Raw genomic sequence first — 26,968 nt, forward strand, 5'->3', positions numbered from 1 at the left:
CAGGTTCATTAAAATCATAGACTCATAGTCACTCACCATTTGGAGTTTCTAAAGGGAACTCACCCAGAATCCCACAGAACAGAAAGCCAGCCATGTGGAAGTGATATATTTCAGGAAATATTTTACAGAGAAATCACTGCTTCTCTTAGTTATGCTTCATAGTTGGTTTTTCATAAAATTTCAGAACTAAGTATCTTAGAGGTCATACAAATCAATTCCTTTATTCACATTTATTTATCAAAGCTGAGGCTTGGGGGGTGAAGTGTCCAAGGTCACAGCACTAAAGAGGGACACAATTATTATTCTTATTCTTGTTCTTTCTCCTATAGATGATGCAACTTCCCTGGATTCACGGGAAGACTCGCGATAATAGTAAGACTAATATTTACATAACCCTTTAGAGTTCACAAAGAGCCTCTGCATAAACTATTTCACTTCATATAATAGTCTGTGCAACGGCATGATAAATATAATTAATTTTCAATTTTAAAGACTAGGAGGTTTATATAGTAAACCTTAAATGAATTTGTCAAGGTTTCATAATTTAAAAGGAGGGGGCTGTGAATTCATCCCAAAGTTCCTTCCTTTAAGTCCTATACCCTTAAGTAAATTACTAATTTCCCTCTGTCTCTATTTCCTCATTGGTAAAATGGGGATACAGTATAACAGGGTCTACATCAGTTAGTTTTTTGAGAATTAAATATGATGCTAGATTAAATTAACGAACCCCTCAACACCTTGCCCGACATGTTGTAAGTGGGCTATAAAAATCCATTTTTCGATTGTCTTATCATTTTTTTCTAAAACATCCTACCAGCAACGAAAAGTAATTACTTTAGGCTTAGGGTTAAAGAAAAATTCACTAATGCCCTAAGAATAATTTTATTTGAATTAAAAATTGCAACACTAATTTTATTCCTCTTTTTACTTTCATCATCACAGAAATATTTGCTATCAAGTGAAGTGGATTCTGTCATCATATTGATACAACAAGATGTTATTTAATAGTAAATTTTCCATACCAGAAAATAACAAAGAACTATTTTCATCTCGATTTTTTAAAACTACAAATAATAGGGAGCAGATCACCTTTCCCTATTTATTTCAGAGGCCATAAATCAGATGCAGTAACTGCATGCAGCCTCACGGTGGTGCGAAATCATCATTGATGAGGCCAAGCCCAGCAAAGGCTCTGCAGAAACCAAATGGACGCAGAATTGAAACAAATGTGTTCACTAGGAAGGAATCGGCTTTGGATCCCTGGGGTTGTCCTGCACCAGCCTTGAGCAATGGGCTTGACATGCTTTCTCAACAAATCCATCAGCAATCTTAATCTACATGCTGTTTCCTGGCATGGCACCAAATAAAATAAACACAAAAGATTATCATTATCCTTCAAAAGGATTTCATAGCCTTATCTTTAAAAATGCTTTGTTGATTTAGAATTGTCAACTTGGATTTGGGCCTCAGTGTTTACGTATAAGTCAACATTTACCTTTTCCCTATCCTGTGTATCTTAATTTCTTCCTGTGTCCCTTGGAGACATCTGCTAAATTCCTTACATCTCTCAACCCCCAAATAGCTTGAAATCTAAGCTTTTAACCCTTTCCCACTTCCATTCTCTTATTTTAAAACAGCCACAAAATCTTATCTATTCATTCGTCATAAAATCTGTTCCCCCCATTTCTTTCCTTAGTCTGCTTCCAAAACCACAAGTCAGATACTTTTATCACATGTCCAGGCTATGGCAATAAGCTTGAAAATTAGTTTTAGATCACCAGCTCCTAACCTTGGCTGCATGTTGGAATCACTTGAGGATTTTAAAAAAAATACCCACCCCAGAGATTCTGATTTAAATGGTCTTGGGTGGTCTGGGGTGGAGCCTGAGATTGGAATTTTTAAAAAGCTCCTCAGGTGATTATAATGAGCAGCCACAATTAGAAACACTGCAGTAGAGATGCAGCCAGCACTCAATAGCCAGATTAGCCAGCTTAATCTACCACCTCTCTGGACAAAAATTTGCAAATTGCTTCCATCCTCACAAAGATTACGAAGTAGTGACTTGGAGGTCAAATCTATCCCATAGATGTATATTATTTGGTCTGTTTTAATGTTCAGATTCAACATTAAAAATTGGAATATGCCAAATAAAACCAAGATTTCTTACTTCTTGTTTAAAAATTGCAAGATCTGGCTACATAGGGTCCACATTCTTGTACAACAATCATCTGGCTGAGCAGTGACTGCCCCTTAGCCTCTGCACCTGCACCAACCCCCACCCCACCCCCACTTGCCTCAGTTTCCACCACTCCTCATTTTACACCTGACTGCATAACTCTTTCTCTGTTATCTGCCTAGACTCTGAGTCATTTTAGTTTGTAACTCCTGCCCTAAAGGATGCAGTTCAAACTCAACAATATTTCTCACTCATTCACTCATTCATTCATGCATTCACTAGACAAGTATTTATTTTGTGTCTGTGCTATACAACACTTGGAATTCAAAGTCCCTCATATTTTGGCCCTATTATATTTTTCAACTTTATATCTCCTTCCCTTTGACAAACTCTGTTCTAACTAAAGGTAAATTTAAGAATCACCTCCCCACTTCCAATTTTAGCAGGCTTCAGGCTCATTTCCCAGACTCCTTTGCAGTAAGATGATGTCATGTGACAAAATCTGGGTCATTGAATGAGAGCAGAAGCGATGTGTGCTACTTCCAAGTCATGTCTCTAAGAAGAGAGATGGTTGCTCTCCACTTTTTCCAGTAAGCTAGAACACAGCCATGGTATTGGTAAGCCATCAGTAAGAAATAAGAGTTTTTTGTTATAGCACCTAACCTCTACCCCCAAAACATGCCAAAGCATCTCTCTTTACCACTTTCCAAACATACTGTGAATATTCCTGTCCTCAACCTTGGCTTGTGCCAAGGCTTCTGTCACTAATATTCTGCCTCCTCATCTTTGCTATATAAATTCTACTTGTCATTTAAGGCTCAGCTCAAATATTTCCTTTTTCATGATTTGGTCTCACTATGCTTTTTATCATCTTTCTTCCTCTGCTCTCTCATTGTATGGCTTTCCGTTTGCACTTGGCAAATATTGTCTTTGCAATAGCACAAAGCCTTGAATTACATTGTCATATCTCTCTTAGGTTCTAAGTCCAGAATCCAAACCAAAATTTTAGACTGTGCATAGTATTAAATAATTCAGAACTCCTTTAGCATTCCAATACCTTACCTCTTGTATAATTGTCTACAATGTCAACTCATGTTCAATTTGTGAAGTTAGGACCCTTAAATCTTTTCTAATTTTAATTTTAAAGTTGAGCCTGCCCAGTCCTTTAAGAATCTGCTTTCTCACTTAATATTTTAACTAAATTATTGTTCCATATCTTCTTTCATCTAGAGAATTCTTTGACTTTCTGGATATATATTTATAAGGCTAAGAAATGCACTGAAAAGATCAAGGTTCAAGCTTGAATGGTGATGGAGAGCCAACTCATGGTGCTCAAGCACATAGCATCTAGTCTCTAGGACAACAGTAAAAGTAGAGGAACATCTTGGAGAGGGAAAAGAAAAGGGAAAATAGGTGTCAGCTAGGGAATATTATAGTCTGGAAGAAAAGTTAAGAAAGGGGGATAGAAGAGGAGATGCAAAGAACAGAGAAAACAGAGACAAGATGGGGACTAGAAACTGTGATGGGAGGAAAAGGTCAGCGGGAAGGAAAAATCAATTGCCAAGTGAAGAACAATGGACTCAAACAGCTTCGAAAGGCTTCCTATCCGAAAAGACCCTCATAGGAGATGGTGGTCCACACTGAGGGCAGACTACCCCTCCACCTAAAAGAAAACTGGTCTGTGTGCAGGTATAAAAGAAGGCAAGTGAGGAATTTTTATGGGAGAAGCTTGACTACAAGTTACTCTGGGGCTGCGAGAAAAGAAAAATGCAGCAGTGCTTCAAACGAGACTCATTTGAATCTCAAATCAAAATAATGGCTAGTCAGGACTTTTAGAAAAGAGTGCATCCCAATGTTTTGTTTAAAGGCAAATTCCAGAAGGTGACTTGTCTTCAGCCTTGAAGAGTTATGCCATATCCTGAAAGAAAGCATGGGGTAGATCCTTTCTCAGAGGTAACCACCCTAAGAAAAAATTAAAGAGAACCTATTTCTCACCCTTTAATGACTGACACCATAAGTGTGGTGTACTGATAGGTCAACATATAGTCAAAATGAGAGTGAAAAGATGATGGGTCCCATCTGAAAGGCGCGATATGCAAAAATCAGTACCAAGTTAACCCAGGACCAAACCTCTTCTACATTCAAGCTACCCTGGTGTTAATGACCACTTGCCAGCTCTCTCTTTAGGCAGCAGCAACAGTGGCTGCCTTTGTGCTGCTACCACAACAGGGGGATTGCACGGTTACATAGACTAGATAGAAAAACAAGCATTCGGCTAGGTATTTCCTGCAATGAAATGGAAATACCCTACCTGCAAGGACAGCCTTAGTTGGCAACAAAGAAGTTTTAAAAATCTGGTTATAGATTTCTCTGGGACAAAATACCAACAACAGCTGATTCATTGAACTATAGTCACTAGGCCATAATCAGGCAATTTGAAGACATTTATATCTCTGAGGATCAAAGGACACAGCTAGTTGTGCATTCATCGGCTCAGTATTACTGAATCCAACCTAACGGGGTCATATCATCTGGGATGAGTTTTGAGACTGTCATGTGAACAGGAAGTCTATGCTGTGAGAAGTGTACCCTGAGGTAGATCCCAAAGGACAGCCCTCCTGAAATGCTTCGGTGAGGCTGTACTGCCTTCTGCCAGCCACCTAGCAACCACTCAGTAACTACTGAATGAGTCCTTGGCCACTGCGCATGCAGCTCATTTCTTTCCAGGTTATAAGGAGGAACTCACACTGTTCACTTACTGATCTAGTCGTGGTTTGTGCATTTTCTAAATAGAAAATGTGATTATTATCTAAATTCATTTGAATTTAGAATTTGAATACATCTCAAGTAGTCGTCCCCAGATCAGCTCAGTTGGAATCCCAGTTCTCACACGTCACAGCGGTGGGTCTCAGGGTAAGGCCTTAGCATCTGAACCTGAGATTCCTCATCTGTAAAATGGGACCAATTAGCGTTTCCTTAGTTTTAGTATAGGACTTACATGAAAGAAGAATCTACTTCAGACCCTGACACATAGTAGATATTCATCAGAAATTATTTTCCTTTCTCCTTCCTCACTCTAGACCAGGGGTTGGCAAACTTTTTCTCTAAAAGGCCAGATGGTAAATGATCAGTCTTTGTGATCCATACGGTCAATCTCGACTACCTAAATCTGTCCTAGTACAAAAGCAGCCATAGACAATGAGCAATGGCTATGCTCTAATAGAAAATTATTTATAAAAACAGGCACTGGGCAGGATTTGGCCCACAGGCCTTAGCTTGCCAACCCCTATTACTTATAACACGTATGTCCAGATATCATGCTAAGCTAATTTTTCAATGTGCTGGTCCAGATATGTCCTTCCTTCCTTTCTCTTTACTGTTTTTATTTTATTTCTTGAATGAATCAGAACGTAAGAGTCTTGCTTATCAATCTCCTTTTTTCTCTTTTAATTTTATTACTTGAGAAGTGCTGATGGGAGGGGTGCATATAAACTTTAGATGTTTAATTAATTTATCCATACAGCAGGTTCTGGGTAAATCAGCCGTATTTAAGAGAAACCCCCTAAACCTTCATAGAGAGAAAAGGACAATTCCTCAGGAACTCACAGAGTCAACTGAGAAGCTTTTATTTGTGAGAAAGGGTAGGTTGCAATTTGCTTCCCAATTTTTAAAATATTGTTTATTAAATATGTTTGCATTTGTTCACAGCATAAAGAACTTCTTACGGGACAAAAGAACTAAACCAGCAGTGATCCCCTAGGGTGGAGCAGGAACCTAAAGATTGGAAGTAAGGATGCAAGGGAGTTTTCCCTGAATATTCTTAAATGTTTGTTTTTTAAACCATGTGAATGTTTTATATGTTCAAAAAAATCAATTTTTCAAAAGGAAAAAGAGCACTAAAAGGAGGTCTTTCAAATGAACAAAGCCAGCCAGCCACAAGGAGGGCACAAACGTGAGGAAGGGAGGTCAGCCTGAGTGGAATAAGCATCTAAGACTCTCTGGCCATGCAGGTCTAGCCCAGGGTCTCCGCCGCAGCCCACACAGCCCCTGGTTTGTCAGCAGGCGTCGTGCGCCTTCTGCTTGTGCTGTGTCTGCTGCACAGGAGGAATAAGGTGGAGGAACTGGGAGCAGAAACACACCGCTCTCCATTTAGAAGGGGCGGAGTCACAGGGAGAATATACTTCCCTCTCATTCTCCCCAGAGCTGCACAAACCATCCCTTCCTCTCTCAAAGTGCACCACATTTATCTACTCTCGAGCTGTCGCAAGCTCTCTTGCCACTAATTGCTTCCTTTCTATCCTCAAATAAGCTTTAATATTTTTTTAAGAACCTTTTATTTGATTTCACCTACCTTTTAACTGTCATCGGTTGTCACAAATTGCTCTTATGTTCCAATTCCTTGTGCTATTAGAATGACTCTCTCTCACTTCTTAATCATCTATGAACCAGATTCTGTCTCCACTCCTTCATTAAGTCAGTTCTTTACTGAGGTCCTTACTGGCTCTTCAAACAAATCTAAGATTTGTTTGTTTTCCTTTCTTTTTATTCTCCTTGATTTCCCTTTTTTTTAATCAAATGTTTCTTCTCCCTCCTTTTCCTGAATTTTACTGAAAATTCTCTCTGACCATTCCTAGTCTCCCAACTATGCCTCTTCCTTGTTCCTGCCTAGAACTGGGCTACAACCTGAATTTTAGTTGTCACCCGTCATCTCTCCTCCCCTATCCATGTTCTCCTAGTGGGCAGAGAAGAGCAGATGGGGTCTTGGAGCCCTGCTCTGTGGTTTCTTAGCTGTGCAGCTTAGGAAAAGCGATTTCATCTCTCTGGACTCAGTTTCCTTCACTATAAAACAAGTCATGCATTCATTTATGCATGTAACAGCCTCTACTATGTACCAGACACTGTTCTAAGTATTTGGGATTCATTCAGCAAACTAAACAGACAGTTATCTCTGCGCTCATGGAACTCCCATTCTAGCAGGGGGAGACGGACCAAGAACAAAACATATGAAATTTAAAAATTATATAACTAACACAATATGATGAGATCTGTAGGAAAAAAGAAAAAGGGAACAGATTACAAGTTTTAAAAAGGTGATCAAGGCAGGTCTTTCTGAGAAAGTTATGCCAAAACTCAGAAGTAGTGATGGAATTAAAAATGAGAATATCTGCTGGAGAGGGTGCAGGCATAGGAAACTGACAAAAGTCCCGAGGTGGAGATGTGGCTCGCCTGTTTTAGAAACAGCAGAGAGGCCAGTGGGAATGGAGCAAAGTAAGAGCTGGCAAGTACAGTGGGAAATAAGGTCAAGAGAGGAAATGGTGGTGTCAGGCCCTGCGGCCTCTGAGATGAAAGCCAGCTCAGGGCTACAAGCAGAGGAAGTGACATGATCTGATTTACGCTTTAAAAGGATCACTCTGACTTTGTGTTAGGTCTAGACTGTAATGGGAGTGAGATGGAAGCAGAGAGGCCATGAAGGAGGTACTGCCACAATTAAGGTAGGACTTTATGCTGGCTGGGACCTGCGTCGGGGCGCTGAATGGGGAGAGGTGGTCAATTCAGAATCATGACCCTACCTTGCAGGGTTATTTTGAGCCCCCGTGAAAGAATAATTGCATGTAAAGTGCCTAGTAGATGCCTGGTACAAGGAACATGTTAAATAATACTCACTAATCATGTTACATTTTGCAGGTGGAATAGATTCTCCAGGTCATTATATGGAGAAGGCTAAGCTAGGATATGATATCCATGGTGGGCCAACCTGGGGGTTGGCAGCTGTCCTCACCTGAAGCTGGACAAGCAAGGAGCTTAATCTTCTTTTAACCATCACCTCCTATTCACTCCAGTGCAGTATTTCTAAATGCCCACAAGGTATTTCCTCATGAAAAAGTTACCATAAGTTCAATATCAACAAGCATATTTTTAAAAAATTACTTGCCTATCTTTACCTTAAACCAGCTATCCCTCCAAATGGTTCCTTCTACTAATGATGCCCAAGTGCCCAGTCCCCAGGTGAAGTACACTACCATTGGAAGTTGGTATCAAATAGCCATTATATCTGCTGGTTAAACATCTCCTTTTACAAAAGGAGAAATGAGGCCCAGAATAGGGCATGACTAGCTGTGGGCCACACCACGCTTTCATGACTGAGCAAGGCCTGGAACCAGTTTTCTGGACCCAGTTCATATCTTTGACAGCACCTCTTGCCCCTGTCCATACTGCAGACCTCACTCAGATGTTCACATTCTCCCTGCCAGAGGCTGCTCCCCTCAAGGTCTCAGGCCCAGTCACCACCACGGCAGCTATGATGGTCCTGGCTACTATTGCCAGTTAAACCTTACAGGAGGGCCTTTGGAGCCAGGGTGTACACTCTGATATGTGTTGGCCCTGGGTTCAAATACTGATTGCACACTTAGCAGCTGTGAGGTCTTCAGCAAGCTTCCAGTGTTCTGCCTTAATTTCCTCATCTGAAAAGTTCCTACTTCACAGGACTTAAGTAGAAATATGCATGTAAAACCTGAAGTGCAGAGCCAAGCACAAAATAAGAGCCCAGTAATCGTCAGTTATTATCCATTGCAATACCACTCTTAGCCCTATCTTCTTCACAGAGAGACTGTGGAGATCCACACAAAATACATATGGAAGGAGCTTTGCGCACTGTAAAGGGCTATACAAATGCAATGCACAGTCATTTATCTGTCCTCAAACAAGAAGTCATTACAATTATCCAATGAACTGGATCTATTTCTGATGGCCTTCAGAGAAAGGACCATTCGTACAATAATCACAGTGAATCTTTTTGGCCCAGAAACTTCCTAAAGGGCCGAATCCTAACTTATATTACAGAGCTCAGTTCTAAGAATTTTTAATATCTGCCCTCAAGGATTTCATCACATAAGAGTTTTGGTTCAGAAAGCACAGACTTGCCCAAAATGTCAACTTTCCATCCCAGAAGTTGAGTATATGGTATAGGTAGCATGGGTATTAGCCAGAAGTCTCAAAGAGGAGAAAGGCAGAGAAAAACAAAGACTCCCAATAAACTAAAAGTATCTGATCTATTTCTACAGAAAGTTAATAGAGGAGATGTAGAAGTTATTTTGGGGTCAGAATAAACGAATGAAGGAGCACTGAGGATAACTGGAATGATTCTATTCGTGTGTTCCTGTTCTTTTTATGTTGAGTTACATCCAAGGGAAGGCCCTTCCTTTCATCAGGAGCCACATCAGTTTTGAGCAATATTAACAGAGAATTCTAAACCAAGCAGAGACACATCATGCTAAAGCATCGATGAGGGCAGTTCTCAGTGATGTGTACTCTATCCAGTGCAGTGATCATTGTACTTTTTTCTCTCTCCAGGGAATCAGATTGATCAAAATAGCAACACATTTTGAAGGAATGGGATGGGATGGGGTGGAATCTTTTTCCAACATTATATCTAAAAATCAGGCAAGAAATCATTCAGGTTAAGAAGACCACCTTACCTCTATTTTCTCCCATATGGCTTCATAGTTATCTTGGTGTTGGATATCTTGCATCAGTTTCTGAATCAAAGCTGATTTCGCAGCAGAATGACTCTCATTTTTCTCAGACGATGAAGCCCTCTCTGACTTCTCATCCGTGAATTTTTTCATGCCAGAGAGGGGCAAACACAACTCCTCATCAGAAAGAATGTCACTCAGCGGCCCGGATTCGATGCTTTCTCCCAGTGAGGATGCTATATCACTGGATGAGCTTGGAGACACCCTGCCTAGCCTGGAGTGCTTCTTTTTGATGTGGTAAGTTGGATAGATCTCAGAATCTGAATTCATTTCAGACAGTTCCCAGTCATCAATATTCTGAATGGTTTCTCCTCTGGGTTTCTGAGGCAGAAGCTTTGTTAAGTTTTCCAATTTCAATGCTAATACTTCCGTTTGCTTAAGGTGAGAGGGCAGTGCTAGGTATTCATCAGAGCCATACCAGGCCTCCACAACCTGACCATTTCTGGTGACATGACTTGGAGAGGAGGAGTTCCCTTTTTTGCTTTTGTGTTTTGAAAGAAGGGGTAATGGAGACACGATGGGGTCAGAGCCAACAGATGACTCACTGCTTTGAGTAAAAGGTGGTGAATTGGATGTTTCTGTCTTCACTGGCAATTTGGCATCCCAACTTCCCTGATCACAGAGCTCACGTGAGGATGAAGAAGCTGAATCTGTTTCTGGCCCCTCTATGGCCTTGGAAGGACAAGAAAGAATTCTATTCTGTGCTACTGAGTTCCTCATATTTTCAGCTTGCTTGCCTGAACCGGTTCCCCATTTAGGTGTTCGGCAAGGAGGTACCTCTTCTGAGGTCTCCTGTGGTTTTTTAAGTCGAGGTTTCTCTTTAGGGCAGTCGTTAAGTCTTCCTAGGCTGGAAGAGATTTCCTTAAAATGACTTTTGACTGTGTTTTCAAGATTCCCATCACCCACTTTGTGCAAACATTCATATGACTGACTGGCCACAGAAGGGCTGTTTGGGTAGGAAGACTGCAACACCAGGCAAAGCTTGGATCTGTCCAGAGGATCCACCAAGGAAGGGGTGCTTCTACTCATCTCCGGCTTCAAATCAACCATCTGCTTCTTTCCATCCTTGCCTTTCAGATCATACTTTAATGTTTCCTCTTTAAGGAAAAGTCCTCTTTTTGGCAACGTGGGCTGCGTGGGAGAGTCCTCATTATAATTAAAGCAGTCTCTGATGGATCGCTTGGGGATTGTATTTTCACAAGGAATAGGCTGTTGGTTCTTTGCACCAAGATGGGAGGAGGAATTGGATTCTTGCTTCGTGGTCTCAGAAGGGTGAACAGCGTTTGTCTGTGCTTCTCCTGAAGATGATGTGCCTGGGGTTAAGCTTGGGCGCTCATCAGCTGCGGAAGTGTTCTTTTCCTTACATCCGCTTTTGTCATCTGCTGAAAGAGATACTTGAGACGCTTTCTCACTAACTGCTTCACTGCAGTTGGAAGGGATGGGGTCAGCAGCCACCGTAAGTAACCCAACACTTCGGATAAGCTCGGGGAATTCTTTTTCCATCTCACTGTAGCTCCAAGAGTCAAATGGTTTGGTTTTGACCTGGCTGGAGGTCATGTCACCCAGGCCACCAAGCAAATCCTCACTTGGACTGTAGTCAGACAGTTCGAAAGCAGTAATACCACAATCCAGAGACAAATAATTTTGAGAGCATTTGATAGTTAACTGTCCTGAGTCATCCACTTCTGTTAGCGAATCAAGCCGACCCTGAAACACAAAGGCAACGGTTTCAGTAAATGCAACATCAAGCGCTCTCAACCTCAGTTCAAATGAGTCCTCGGCACAGGCTGCTGAAGAGGTAGAAAATACATCAGTCTCAATTGTTTCTGTTTTGACATGCAGAAAGGCATGTTAATCAATTACCAGACTGCTTTATCTAGTATCCAGAGCTGAAACATTTAAGGATTTTTCTTTCACCTGAAAGAGATAATTTTGGAGAAAATTAATTTGTGTCGAAACGTTATTGTTTTAGTTCCAGTTTCTCCTCTCTCTGTATGCATTCCTACCCCTCCCCAAGCCCCACCTCTGTCCTGATGCACTCCACTCCATATGCACTTAGCTTTGCAGATACCAAGTGCTAACTTCCCTTGTTTTGAACAATTCAGGATGGACCAATTTGATTTGAAATGCACCTATACTAAAAAGTATAATAACTAAGTTTTTTTAATTTGTAAATCTTTAATTATGGCACTAAGGCTTTTGTCTCATTATTAATGCAACATCTAATAACAACAAATAAGGAGATTTTTGATTGATGATTTGTTTGAAATAGGAGGGCCCTGGAATCCTGTGATGCCTACCATGCTGAAGGACAGTCTAATCTAGTGCCCTTGGTGGGTGAAGGAAGGAAAACGGCAAGTAGAGGGTCATTCTATACGCAGACCTCCATTCTCCTGAAGGAGGAGCAAGTGAGGACACTGAAGCTGGCCCCTCTGTGGCTGCTGGAGCCTGTTCCCTTCAAGCAGGTCATCTCAAGCCTTGGTCTTTCCAGATGCTTTCATTGGGTATTATGGCGCCTTTGTTTTATTTTGGAAGGTTCTCTCTCTTCAGACCTTCATCTTGCCCTTATCTCCTAGTCGCTTCACTCTGACTCCACAACATACAGATAAATAATAATGATGAAAAGATTCACTTAACTTTTCTGAGCCTGTTTCCCCATCTGTAAATGGAGATGGTTGATACCTACCGTTACTTTTTCATTTAATTCTTACAACTCTCTTCTGGGGTCTGTACCATTGTCCCTGCTTTATGTAGGAGGAACCTGAGCCAAGGAAGGTACATAACTAGCCTACAGCTGCATGACTAAAGGGCCAAGCTAGGCCTGGGGCCCAGGCTTTCTGATCCAGAGGCCATGTTTTACTCTCTGTGCTAGAATTTTCTCTGACTCATTGGAGATTATCTTAAACTGACATGCCCTCTCCTCCAATTTGTTCTCCACGTTGCTGCCAGAATATTTTTTACAAATTGCTAATCATATCCTGTTACTTTTCTGCTTAAAATCCTTTAGTGGATTCCTGATGCTTTTAGATTAAAAGCCCCGAACACTTCCAAGGCCAGACATGAAAGAGGACCTCTCACACACCATTCTCCCCTTCTTGGCTATACCTAGCCTCTTTTCAGTTCTTGAATACACTCTGTTCCCTCGTGCCCCAGGGCCTTGGCACATGCTGTTTTCCCAGTACAGAAAGCTTCCTACCTGTACCCTTTCAACTAGTTGACTCTTACACATCCTCAGATTTCAAAAAGCTTCACTCAGGCTTACTCTAATTCCCACCTAAATCAGAATTTATTATTTTATTGTATATCTAATTTTATTATAAGCTCTCATAAAATTGTGTTCTTTTCCCTTTAAGCATTCATCTCAATATGTAAATAAACAGTATTACTATTATTTGGATAATGTTTCTCCCATTAGTTTGTAAGCTCCATGAGCGTATATATCACACAGAGTATATATCACACATAAAACGGTAGATTCACTATGTTCCTGCAACATGTAGCACAGTGTTCTGCATATACTAGGCGTTCAAGACACATTTTGAATAAATAAATGAGTGACATTTTGGAGTGTATCTCTATGCCTTCATATAATCTCTTCCTCTGATTATGTAATTTTAGGTGACCATAGTAATTAAAATCTCAAGCTTCAGTGTCAAATTCTGGCTCTAGCACTTATTTGCAATGTGACCATAAGCCAGCAGCTTGACGTCACCAGGCCACATTTCCTGTGTCTGTAAAAAGGAAACGATAAATCATACAATAGGGGTGAGGTGAGGCTTAAAGGAGAAAATATGTATAAGGCACAAGTCTGGCACATAGATGGGTCTTTAATGAATGTTCACACTTATTACTTACTGTATAATTAATAGTAGTAATGAAATATATTAAGGAGGGAAATTTCATCAAGACCAGAGGTAGCCCTGTACTAAATTACACTGTACAAAGTGAGAAATCAAAATTAACTGCCAATCTTAACAAAATGATCTAAATGAAATTGTATAACACTTGTGCTTCATATCTGGACACGACTCTTTAAACAAAGCCAGAAACCAAAAATACTAAGGAATGAGTCAGCCGGTCAAAAGTTACGCTTTACGAATCTTTTTTTAAAAAAGAACAATATTGGAAATTTCCAACTTAAAAACAGATTGTATTTAATTTTTAAAATTTGGTTGTACAGCACTCAGAACTCCATCAATTACAAAAATGAAATTATAAAAACAAGAGAAACAGAATTATAAAGGATGGTTAAGTTCCAGAGCTGTCTCACTAAGACCTACTTAAACTATGGTTGAAATTTGCAACATTATTTTCATCATAAAAGTACTGCATTTCAGCTACTGATATGAGATTAGAAGTATGAAGGAAAAGCGTTCAGTGATGTATTTGAGAAAGAGAAATTTGAAAATTTAGGTAAAAATTAGACCCTGAAAGTGTCAGCTGCATGCCACTAGACAAGCAGGGAATGTGATGGCCCTGGTAACTCATTTGGTCTCTATTTTGATGGTCATGACATCCTTGAAGATGCTGTTTTGTTCAAGAATAAAAGATGCTCAGTCGATGTTAGATGAATATGTAGATAAGTAGATGAGGTGAGACTACATCTCAGAGTATGTAGGTGACTTTTCTGAAGTCTCCAGCAATCCCTAACCAGTTCTAGTTTAGAAAAGCAAATACCATATTCAAAAACACTTCATACAGGGTGGGCACGGTGGCTCAGTGGCAGAGTTCCTGCCTGCTATGCCGGAGATCTGGGTTCAGTTCCTGGTGCCTGCCCATGCAAAGCAAAACAAAACAAGAAAACACTTCATATCCCAAAGAGGCCCCTCTCCCATCCTGTTCCTAGCCAGTCTAGCAAGCTTGTGCACTGCTGACTGCCACTCAGGGGTAACTGTATTTTTTAGTCATACTTCATTTTTTAACCTGCAAAAAAAGTTCCTCCATTAAAAAAAAAGCACACACAGTCCATTCATTTCAGTTCTTAAAGAGCAAGTGACAAGCATCTACCCATGTATTTTTTAACACAGTCTGTTAATTATTATACCATTATTCAGGAATATTTATTCAAAAGTAGTCTTCTAGATTTCACCACACAGAAGAATTTTTTTTAAAAAAAGAAAGTTCTCTGAAAGTTCTCAGAGCAGATGGACAATGAAACTCATTTCTTAAAATATTGCTTGATGATACTATTATCAATACTTCTAATGCTTCCTTCTGGACTACTTTTCCAGATATTTTCTAATGCATGAGTCCCAGGTGAGGATGGAGGTAGATGAAGTTCTTTTACTGCCCTTCAAGAAATGTCATATTTAATTGTGTAGTACCTTCAGCCATGTTGGGGCTGCCTAGTAATATCTCCATTCAGACATACCTCTACTCACTTAATATGTTATGAAGCAGCTTTTTAGATGAAGGTTATATTTTATGTAGGGGGTAATTTATTCACATTAATGATGGTTAATTTATTCACTTTTTTGTTGTCTTCATTTGTCTTAGACACCAAGGAAAATTTATTTTTCCCTAATATTGAAACAAGAAATTTTCCTTCCTTCCTCACCCAAATTAAGTAAACTGAAGCTCTAGTTCCAAATGCCTTCTTAGGTCTTTCTTTTATAAACATTACATTTTGCCACGAACTGAACATGATATTTAATACCCATAATTCAGAAATATGAAGAACTCCCTCTCAAAATGTCCCAAGGGTATATTAATGACCATTGTTACTTCAGGGTCATTTTTGTGTCCTGATTTAGTGTTCTTACTGAGAATATAGTTAGAAATAGAATTTCAGTGTTTTGTTTGTTTGTTTGTTTTTACACGGGCAGGCACTGGGAACTGAAACCGGGTCTAGGGCATGGCAGGCGAGAACTCTCTACTGAATCACTGTGGCCCGTCCAGAATTTCAGTGTTTTAATTATGACTACATTAAAATTTCCATATCCATCTCTCTTCTTCTTTCCTGTATCGCATTACATAATTCTTTTTGTGCTTTAATTTCTAATATATAGATTCATGGATCTTGGACCATGTGAACTAGATTGTTCAGATTCCTTTCAGCTTTGCCATATTGGGTCTCTAGGATTCTAAATCATGGTGGACCAAGAGAAGTAAGTAAGGAAATGGGAAGTAAAAATGGAGCATAGTTTCTAATGGGAAGGGGAAAATACCAAAAAAATTTTTCAATATTTTCATATACACTACAATAATTTTTAAGGATTTCTATTTACTAATGGCTGACATTATGAGAGTCAAATAATTAATCTCCATGATTAATTCCTGGTCCACCAACTTACAGTGATAGCTCTGTTCTATATCAAGAGCAGGAATTATGCACATTATTTAATTCAATTCCACTCATCAGACTTTTAGATAGTGATATTATCTAGGTTCTGTGAGAGATACAGAGACGAATATAATCTGGTGTCAACTCTCCCAGAGATCAAAGTCTAGCACATGGAGTTCAGAATACTCAACTGGCATTACAGAGGAGAAAAGGCAATGGTCTGATATATTTAAGATCCTGAAAGAGAAAGACTTCCAGCCAAGAAGTCTGTACCCAGCCAAATTGTCCTTTAAAACTGAGGGAGATTAAAATTTTCACAGAAAACCAATGCTAAGAGAATTTGTCCACAAAAAACTGGCCCTACAAGAAACAATAAATGGAGTTCTGCCGGCTAAAAATAAAAAAGAAAACAGAGGGAGGTCTGGAGGAGAGCACATAATTGAAGAATACCAGTTAGAGTAACTTAAAGGATAAAAAGAGAAATAGGGAAAATAATATATAGATCTGACAAACAAAATCCAAAGGATAAGATGTTGGATTAAAGAAATGCCTTTACAGAATAAAGTTGAGAGTTAATGGACTTAACTTGCCAATGAAAAGATTCAGATTGCTTCCATGCAGGAGACCCGGGTTCAATTTCTAGGCCATGCACCTGCTCCCCTCAAAAAAAGATACATATTGGCAGAATGGATAAAGAAATATAATTCAGCTACATGATGCTTACAAGGGACTTATCTTAGATACAAGAATACAAATAGATAGAATGTGTAAGAATGGAGAAAGATATTCCATGCAAGCTGAAACCAAAAGAAAGCAGTAGTAGCTATATCAGACAAAACAGAACTTTAAAGATATCACAAGAGATAAAGAAGGACACTATATATTAATAAAAGGGACAATTCACCAAGAAGAAATAACAACCACAAATGTCTATGCTCTCAGTGAAGGAGCTCCAAAGTACATGAGACAAACACTGGCAAAAGTGAAGGGAGAGATAGACACTTCAAAAATAATAGTAAGAGATTTCAATACACCACCCTCCTCTATAAATGAAACAAACAGACATTCAACAAGGAAATAGAAAACTTAAACAACTTGATAAATAAATTAGATCTAACAGACATATATAGGTCATTATACCCTAAAACACCAGGATATACATTCTCTCTAGTGCTTATGGAACATTTTTTTAGGTTAGAACATATGCTGAAGCACAAAACAGGTCTTTATAAATTTTAAGACATTGAAATTATTCAAAGCACTTTCTCTGATCACAATGGAATGAGGCTGGAAATCAATAGCACCAACTTTCACAAATATATGGAGATTAAATAACATACTCTTAAACAACCAGTGGGTCAAAGAAGAGCTTGCTAGAGAATCAGTAGCTATCTGGAGAGGAATGAAAACAAGGATACAACATATCAAAATTTATGGGATGCAGTAAAGTCTGTGTTGAAAGGGAATTTATTGCCCTAAATGCCTATATTAATAAAGAAGAAAGAGCAAAATCGAGGACTTAACTGCTCACCTAGAGAAATTTGAGAAAGAACAGCAAACTAACCCCAAAGCAAATAGAAGAGAAATAACAAAGATTAAAGCAGAGTTAAATGAATGGGAGAACAAAAGAACAATAGAAAGAAGCAATAAAACCAAATGCTGGTTCTTTGAGAAAGTCAATAAAATTATAGACCACTTGCAAGGCTGTCAAAGTAAAAAAGAGAGAGGATTCAAATAAACAAAATCAGAAATGAGAGGGGGGTCATTAGTACAGATGCTGAAGAAATAAAAAAAAAATCATAAGAGGATACTATGAACAACTATATGCCAACAAACTAGAAAACTTAGATGAAATAGACAAATTCCTGGAAACACATGTCCAAGCTACACTGACTTAAGAAGAAATAGAAGCTCTCAACAAACCAATCTAAGTAAAGAGATTCATAAGTAAAAATCTTCTTAGAAAAAGCCCAGGGCCAGATAACTTCACAGGGGAATTTTATCAAACATTCAAAAAAGAACTAACACCAATTCTGCTCAAACATCTTCAAAAAGTTGAGGAAAAGGAACACTAACTCATTTTATGAAGCAAAATCACTTTAATACCAAAACAGGGTAAAGAGGCTATAAGAAAGGAAAAGTACAGGCCAATCTCCCTAATGAACAGAGAAGCAAAAATTCTCAACAAGATACTAGCAAATCAAATCCAACAACACATTAAAAGAATTATATACCATGATCAAGTGGGGTTTATACCAGGAATGCAGGGATGGTTCAAGCAAGAAAATCAATTAATGTAATACAGCATATTAACAAATTGAAAGGGAAAAGTCACATGATCACCTTGATTGATGTTGTATTTGACAAAATATGACATTCTTTTCTTATAAAAATACTTCAAAAGGTAGGAATCAATAGTAACTTCCTCAATATGATAAAGGGCGTATATGACAAAACCATAGCCAGCAGCACACTCAATAGAGACTGAAAGCCCCCCTAAGATCAGGAACAAGACAAGGATGCCCTCTGTCAGCACTATTGTTCAAAATTGTACTAGAAGTTCTAGCTAGAGCAATTAGGCAGGAAAAAGAAATAAAAGGCATCCAAACTGGAAAGGAAGAAGTAAATTTTTCATTATTTGTGGATTTCATGCTATTATACTTGAAAAATCCTGAGAAATCTACAACAAAGTTATATGAGCTAATAAACAAATTCAGCAGGATATAAAATTAATGTGCAAAAATCTATAATGTTTCTATACACAAGCAATGACCTAACTAAGGAGTCAAATTCTGTTCAAAATAACAACTAAAAGAATCAAGTATCTAAGAGTGAACTTTACTAGGGACATAAAAGTTTCCTACACAAAAAACTATATAACATTGCTAAAAGAAATAAAGATCTAAATAAGGGCAGGCCACAGTGGCTCAGGAGGTAGAGTTCTTGCTTGTCATGCCAAAGACCCAGGTTTGATTCCCAGTGCCTGCCCATGCAAAAAAAGAATTAAAAAAAAAAGATCCAAATAGGTGGGAAGACATTCCCTGCTCATGGACAGGAATGTTAAATGCAGTTAAGATGTCAATTCTATCCAAAATCTACAGGTTCAATGCAATACCAATCAAAATTCCAACAAACTACTTTGAGGACTTGGAAAAACTACTTACAAAAATCATCTGGAAGAGAGACCCCAAATAGCTAAAAGCATACTAAAAAAGAATAAAGTGGGAGGATTAACATGTCCTGATTTTAAAACTTACTATAAAGCTACAGTCGGGTCAAAACATGGTTATTACTGGCACAAAATGACCAATGGCATCTAATTTGAGAGCACAGAAATAGACGAACAAATCTATGGTCAACTGATCTTCAACAAGGCCTCCAAATCCACCAAACTGGGACAAAATAGTCTTTTCAACAAGTGGGCATAGGAGAACTGGATATCAATACCAAAAAAATGAAATAGGACACTTATCTTACACCCTATACAAAAATCAATTCAAAGTGGATCAAACGCCTATATATAAGGACCAGTAACATAAAGCTCCTAGGAGAAAACACAGGAAAACATCTTCAAGACTTAGTAATAGGAGGTAGCTTCCTAAACTTTACATGCAAAGTACATGCAATAAAAGAAAAAATATATAAATAGGAACTCCTCAAAATCAAATGCTTTTGCACCTCAAAAGACTTTGTCAAAAAAGTGAAGAGGAAGCCAACTCAAAGGGAGAAAGTATTTGCAAATCACACATCAGATAAAGGTTTTATATCCTGTACACATAAAAAATCCTATAACTCAATAACAAAAGAACAAACAACCCAATTATAAAATGGGCTAAAGATATGGATAGGCATTTTCTGTACAGCAAATACAGATGGCTATAAACTACATGAAGAAATGCTCATTTTCATTAGCTATAAGGGAAATGCAGATCAAGACTACAATGAGATAACACCTCACACCATAGGAATGGCCACTATTAAACAAACAATAAACTCCAAATGTTGGAGAGGATATGGAGAAATTGGGACACTTATATACTGCTGGTGGTAATGTATAATAGTACAGCCACTATGGAAGACAGTTTGGCAGTTTCTTGGGAAACTAAATATTCAGTTGCCCTATGACCCAGCAATATCACTACTCAGTATATACCCAGAAGAGCTGAAAGCAGTGACACAAACAGAAATTTGTACACTGATGTTTTTAGTAGCATTATTCACAATTGCCAAAAGATGGAAACAATCCAAGTGCCCATCAACAAAGATGAGTGAATTAACAAAATGTGGTATATACATACAATGGAATATTATGCAGCAATAAGACGAAATGATGTACTGAAGCACATAAGATGGATGAGCCTTGAGGACATAAAATGCTGAGTATAACAAGCCAGAAACAATAGGATATATACTGTATGATTCCACTTTTATGACCATGGTAAAGGTAAAATTAGAGGCTTCTAATACAGAATATAAGGGATCTAGAGATACACAGAAGCTAGAGATAGGTGAATGGTTAGCTAATGAGGTTAAACTTAAATGTAAGGGAATAGATAGAAGTTATGGTGGTTCACTAGCAGGTCTATAAGTAATATTATCATATTGAAGGTGAACATGATTGAAAGGGGTTGTGTAGACCCATGTGTCCCACTGATTAACACTACAAATATTAATAAGTTCTTGCATCAACTACTACAAAAGTACGAATCTTCTACCGAGAGTGTATAAGTTCAGGGTATAGGGGGAAAACTGCTATTGCATGCTATGGACTACTTTTTTTTAAATTTATTTATTAATTTAAAAAATTAACAAATGAAACAAAAATTAACATAGATAATCAGTAATTCACAATATCATCACTTAGTTGCATATTCATCATTTCTTAGAACATTTGCATCCATTCAGAAAAAGAAATAAAAAGACAGTAGAAAAAGAAATAAAACAAAAATAGAGAAAAAAAAACCTTATACCTACCATACCCCTTAACCCTCTGAACACTAGCATTTCAAATTAAATTTATTTTAACATTTATTCCCCCTATTATTTATTTTTATTCCATATCTTCTACTCGTCTGTTGACAAGGTAGATAAAAGGAGCATCAGACACAAGGTTTTCACAATCACACAGTCACATTGTGAAAGCTATATCATTATTCAATCATCTTCAAGAAACACGGCTACTGGAGCACAGCTCCATTTTCAGGCAGTTCCCTCCAGCCTCTCCTTTACATCTTGAATAACAAGGTGATATTTACTTAATGCGTAAGAATAACCTCCAGGATAATCTCTAGACTCTGTTTGGAATCTCTCAGTCATTGAAACTTTGTCTCATTTTACTCTTCCCCCTTTTGGTCAAGAAGGTTTTCTCAATCCCTTGATGCTGAGTTTCAGCTCATTCTAGGGTTTTTCTCAATCCATTGAGGCTGAGTCTCAGCTCATTCTGGGATTTCTGTCCCACATTGCCAGGAAGGTCCACACCCCTGGGAGTCATGTTATGGACTATATGTAACAGGAAAACATCAGTACTACCACAGCAACACCAGGGGTAAATAAAGGGGGAGGGAGAATAGTTAAGGGGAGGTTTAGATTTTCTATTTGGTGAGGGCGTGTTTATTGGTTATCTTTCTCTTGGGAACAATGAAATTATCTAAAATTGAGAGTGTTGATGAACTGTTGACTTTGAACATTAAAACATGATGCCTAAGGAATGGAGGTGGCTGAAGGATGCGTTGACTGAGAAGTAGACTGGCAAATGATGGTGTATACATATGATAGAACATTGTACTGTTACAAAAAGGAATGAATTTGTGAGGCATGCAACATTGTGAATGAACCTGTGGGGCATTTGCCGAGGCAAAATAAGCCAGAAACAAAAGAGCAAATATTGTATGGTCTCATGTAGAAAATGCTTATAAGAAGAAAACAGGGTCCTAGAGTGTAAGTATGTACACTTACTTATACACATATTACTAAATGTGTATAGCATTCACATTTAGTCCGGAGTGGTAATTGTTATTTCTGGATTTTGAGAGGCTGTTTTGTATATGCATAATCCGATATTTAGAGATAAGAATGAAGCTGATCACATCAGGATTAAGGTAATTCAGAATACAGGGCTAAGGAAGACATTGTCTATATTTTAGAACCTCTTCTACTCTTTGAGACCAAAGGCAGAAAGGTTTATTTTGTCCAGAACCTAAATTCTCTGTTAGTACATAATCTAACTAAAACAAGTCTGGATAGATCATTTAAACAATGCAAACACAGGGAGCAGAATAAGAACAAAGGCCTTTGATCCTATATAGCTTAATGTAACGCCTGGATACATCCCAGAGTATATTAAACAGATAATCAAAAAGTATTGACAAAATCCCTTGAGGGATAGGAGAAAAATAATGGAACTATTAAACTTTACCACCAAGGGAACCCCTGAAACTGTGTCAATCATTAGGGGCACCCAAGTCAATAGGCCAAGCCCTGGATCTTGAAGCTTGCTCTTGCAAAGCTCATGTAGATACAGAGAAGCTTAGCCTACTTATAGGTATGCCTAAGAGTTAATTCCAAAGGACCTCTTTTGTTGCTCAGATGAGGCCTCTCTCTCTTTAAGTCTAATTGTGCAAGTGAAATCACTGCCCTCCCCACTACATGAGACATGGTATCCAGGGGTGAAAGTCTCCCTGGCTAGCATGGGAGATGACTCTCAGGAACGAATTTGGCCCTGTTACCATGGAATCAACAATGCCATCCAGTCCAAAAGAGGAGAAAGAAGTGTAACAAATAAGGTATCAATGGCTGAGAGTTCAAAAAGAGTCTACACTGGAGGTCACTTTTATGCAAGCTTCAGCTAGACATTGCTACCTATTATAACTTACCAAACCCCAACCAAAACCATTCCTGCCAGTCCTAAAGAAGACCCAGGGTGTGATATAAGAGTCTATAAAGGTTCCATGCACTAGAGTAACTTTCCAGAAACCTACATCCTCCAGATGGGTCCCTGGACCAGATAAATCCTGAAATACAGAAGGGCCAGCCTCTCAAGAACATCAGCTAGTTGCACATCCCTATCCTATATCATCAGCAGCCCCTTCCAACATGAAAACGTTAGAATGGACATAGCCTAGATACCCCTAAAGAGTGGGAGAAAGATCAAAGGTGATGGTGGAGTTACACAGAGAAGGTAGGGTTTAACAAATCATTATATTGATATTTCTTTCAGTCTCCAGTATCTTAGAGCAGCTAGAAATTAAAACCTAAAATTGTGGAATTGTAACCCATACCAAACCCTGAAATCTGTTCCACAATTAATTGTTGCAGTATGCTTTGAACTGTACTGCTTTTTTGTATATATTTTTCACACACACACACACACAAAATGATTGTGATGATAAATGTACAGCTATATGATGATATTGTGAACCACTGATTGTATACTTCGGATAATTACATGGTATGTGAATATATATTTATCTCAACAAAAAATAAATAACTTTAAAAATCAAAAAAAAATCAAGCACATGCTTTATCATAATATGAACTGGGTGTGGTAAGTGCAAGTGGAGAACATCCAGAGAGCTAGAGTAAGAGTGCCCTGGAAGGACCAATGTGTTCTAATGGAGAGGGTATCAATCAAAAGTGCTTACCACATTATCTAGAGCACAGTAAGCTCTTAATCAACACTTACTATTGCATTAAAACTATTAATAATTATCACTACCTGTGTGACTTAACCTCTCTTGACCCCAGTTCATCTGTAAAATTGAGACAATAATATCATTTGTAAAATGCAAATGAGAGTTCCTGTCCTTCCTACCTCCCAGAACTGTTTGAAGGTCAAACAACGTTATGGAAATGATCCCTAATATGTCTTATTCATCTTTGAATAATTTGTGCTTTATACACAGTAGGAATTCAATACATATTTAGGGAAAGAGGTATGGAAGGGATGGAAAGGGAAGGAGGGAGGGAGGAAAAAGGAGAGAATTGCTACAAAGAAAAATCAGTTGAGCTGATTTTGTTTTGCTTGTTTTAATTATTCCTTGACTTATGTGTTTAGGCATTAACTTAACCTCTCATAGTTTCAGTTTCCCCATCTATAAAATGGAACAATTATTAATATTCCTTACCCTCCTCATTAAATGAAATAATATGAAGTGCTTAGCATTGTGTCTGACATATAGAAAATCTTGGTACAACATATGTGTTTACACAATACTGAGGTCTGCTTTAAAGTATTTTTTATTTATTTGCTTGCTTTGCCTTTTTTTAGTAAGGCATTTGCCAATTTGTTTGAGAGATATGGTCTGTTTAAATGAAATAATAAAACTCATATATTTGTTTTTCAAGGAGAGAAAGGAGAACTAACCACTCTATCAACTTCCAAACTTATTTTTTAATGTGGCTCTAAAACTCAACTAACCTCCAAGAAGAGAAAAATGAATCCCCCTTTATTGGAAGGTTGACATCCATTATTCTAGTTTATCAGCATGTTTTATGCCACTCCCTTCTTCATACTACAAATCCTTTACAGTTGGAATTATTCTGATAAAATTGAGAATCGTATTCAATTCCCTTCCCATTCAGTGTGCTGGCAGAAACCACTTAAATGACGAAACCTTTTAAATGCTTTCACAGAGGCACACCAGAAGCATAAATAGGATCAGAAATCCAGTTTCAAGGAAAGATAATAATGGAGGGAGAACTTCAAAACATGAGAAAAAAAGAAATGCAAAAACAAAACAGATTACCAAGAATCTTCTATTACTTTATCCTTCATAAAACATATCCTTATATCTCTATAACAGGATTAAAGATTGATCTCAAATATGCAAATGCACTAAATTGCTTGCTTCCAATCAAATCCACAAATAATTGTTGAGTTCACATTGTGAGAATCCATTGCATGCTGCTTAAAGTAAATTCACAACATAGCTGTAAAAATAGTGGCCAGTAACAGCTATCCTTAATGGCTTTTCATCATTTCCTGGGCTACCACTTCAATAATGATACAAATTCAAATAAGTGCATGATAAATATATTCTACAAAACATCAGTAATGACAATGATAATAAACCGTAGAGCACTGATATATCCCTAGCTCCTACAACAAAGAGTTGGTATTCAATAAATTTTTTAATAAATAAATATGTAAAATGGGTTTGACTCAATAATTTCTAATGCCTCCTCTAGAATTAGAAACTATACAGTGATGGTGATCAGTACAAACTACCAGAACACACTGATGGGAGGGGGGAGAGAAATAAAAGAATGTATAGACCTGGGGATGCCAGGCAGATATCTAAAGAAAGATATCTTTAGAATTTCTATAAACTTCTTATCTCCATCTGTGGAGACCCATGGCCTGGGCAACCTTTCCATTTTGAGAGTAAATTACTTTATGTAGTCAACTACATGACCAGGACAGAAGTTAAAGGTCAACCAAGTATATACAGTATATATTTCCCCTATACCAGAATACATTCTACGAATTGATCTTCTACAGAATGCCATGGAGCAGACCACTGTATGGGAATCCCACCTTTTATGTAGAGTGATTAAAGCAGTACTGAAAGGACAAGCTAAATGGTCCCCTGTAAAAGGATTACTGCCTCAGAGGGTCATGACTACAAAACAACATGAACTTCCAGGAAGGCACCAAGAAATCTCAGCCACTACCAAAGAGTTAGAGTGGATGGGGATAATAATACCCACCCACAGCCCTCTCAATAGTCTTGTATAGCTAGTACAAAAGCCCGATGGAACATTTGTATGGCAGTAGATTATTGGGAGCTAAACAAAGTAACACCACTGTTGCATGCTGCAGTCCCAAACATTGCTGGGTTATTACAAGAGATGAGTACCTAACTGTGTCAATATCATTTTGTATTGGATCTTGCTAATGTTTTTTTTAATATCTCCCTAGGAAAATCAAGCTAGTCTGCATCCACCTTTACATGGGGAAGTCAACAATGGACTTTCACTGTCTCCCCAAGGCTATGCACACAGTCTCACAGCAAAGGATTTGGCTAAGTAGAAAAGCCCTGCAAGTATAACTCTATTTCACTATATTGATGATGTTATGTTAACCAATAACTCTCTTTAAAAATTCAAAGAAGTCTCAAGTTCATTGCTATTTCACCTTGAAAGTGATGGGCAGTCTATCATGACAAGCTACAAAGCCTTGGCTTCTCTGTCAAATTCTTTGGTGTTGTATGGTCAGGTAAAACAAAAACTATACCTTCTGCTATAATTGATAAGATGCAAAATTTTCCCATGCCACAAATGCCAAAACAACTAATAGATTTCTCAGTGTTTTTGAAGTATTAAAAACTTTTTGTTCCTCACTTAGCCCAAATGTTAAAACTTTCATAAATTTTAATTAAGAAAGGCCATTCTGGAAATGGGATACCTCCCAACAAGCTGCTTTTAAAAAGGCAAAAAAAAAAAAAAAGGCACAAGCCAAACCTGCCCTGTAAATTAAATGTAGCCAACATTAATATTAGCTTTAAACAAACTCTGTAACAAAGACAACATTTTAAATGAATGCCCCTTGGCTTTTGGTCACAATTATGGAAAGGGTCAGAACTGAGATACAGCCCCCTGTGCTGCATATAATGCCTTATTGCAAAGGGAGGACAAAGGGAGGAAGTGAGGCAAAGATGCTCAGTCACTCTAAAAATGGCCATACCTATTCAAGGGTAAATGACTGGCATGGCTCCTAAGCCATCCCCTGGTGGCGCCTAAACGAGCACACTAACCAAATGAAAAGCCTACCTACTACAGTGCAGCATTTTCAATACCAGCCCTCTGAGTGCAAAAATGCACACAATTCTCAGACCAGTGTCCTATATAGAAGATTCAGCAGCTAAAGTCACTGTACCTGAAATAGCTGTTGAAATGTCCACAATGGAAGGCACGGGTACCATTCCCAAGTCTGCTTAGTACACTGATAGATCCGTTAGCAAGCAGCCTCCCACATGG

The 26,968-nt window shown here is 38.3% G+C and overlaps 1 protein-coding gene across 11 annotated transcripts in view; it reads right to left on the reverse strand.

Annotated features, from left to right (window-relative positions):
- Positions 1-26,968, reverse strand: part of AKAP6 (A-kinase anchoring protein 6) — a 661,506-nt gene that overhangs the window by 239,373 nt on the left and 395,165 nt on the right. For all 11 annotated transcript variants that reach the window (XR_013162220.1, XM_077126982.1, XM_077126983.1 and 8 more), the window contains one exon: positions 9,652-11,415. Coding sequence is in view for 10 of the 11 variants with exons in the window: in XM_077126982.1 (XP_076983097.1) it covers positions 9,652-11,415 (1,764 nt within the window). In the remaining variant the exon portion in view is untranslated. The remainder of the gene's footprint in view (positions 1-9,651; positions 11,416-26,968) is intronic.

The sequence above is a fragment of the Tamandua tetradactyla genome, chromosome 14 (assembly GCF_023851605.1).
Source record: "Tamandua tetradactyla isolate mTamTet1 chromosome 14, mTamTet1.pri, whole genome shotgun sequence".
NCBI classification, from domain to species: Eukaryota; Metazoa; Chordata; class Mammalia; order Pilosa; family Myrmecophagidae; genus Tamandua; species Tamandua tetradactyla.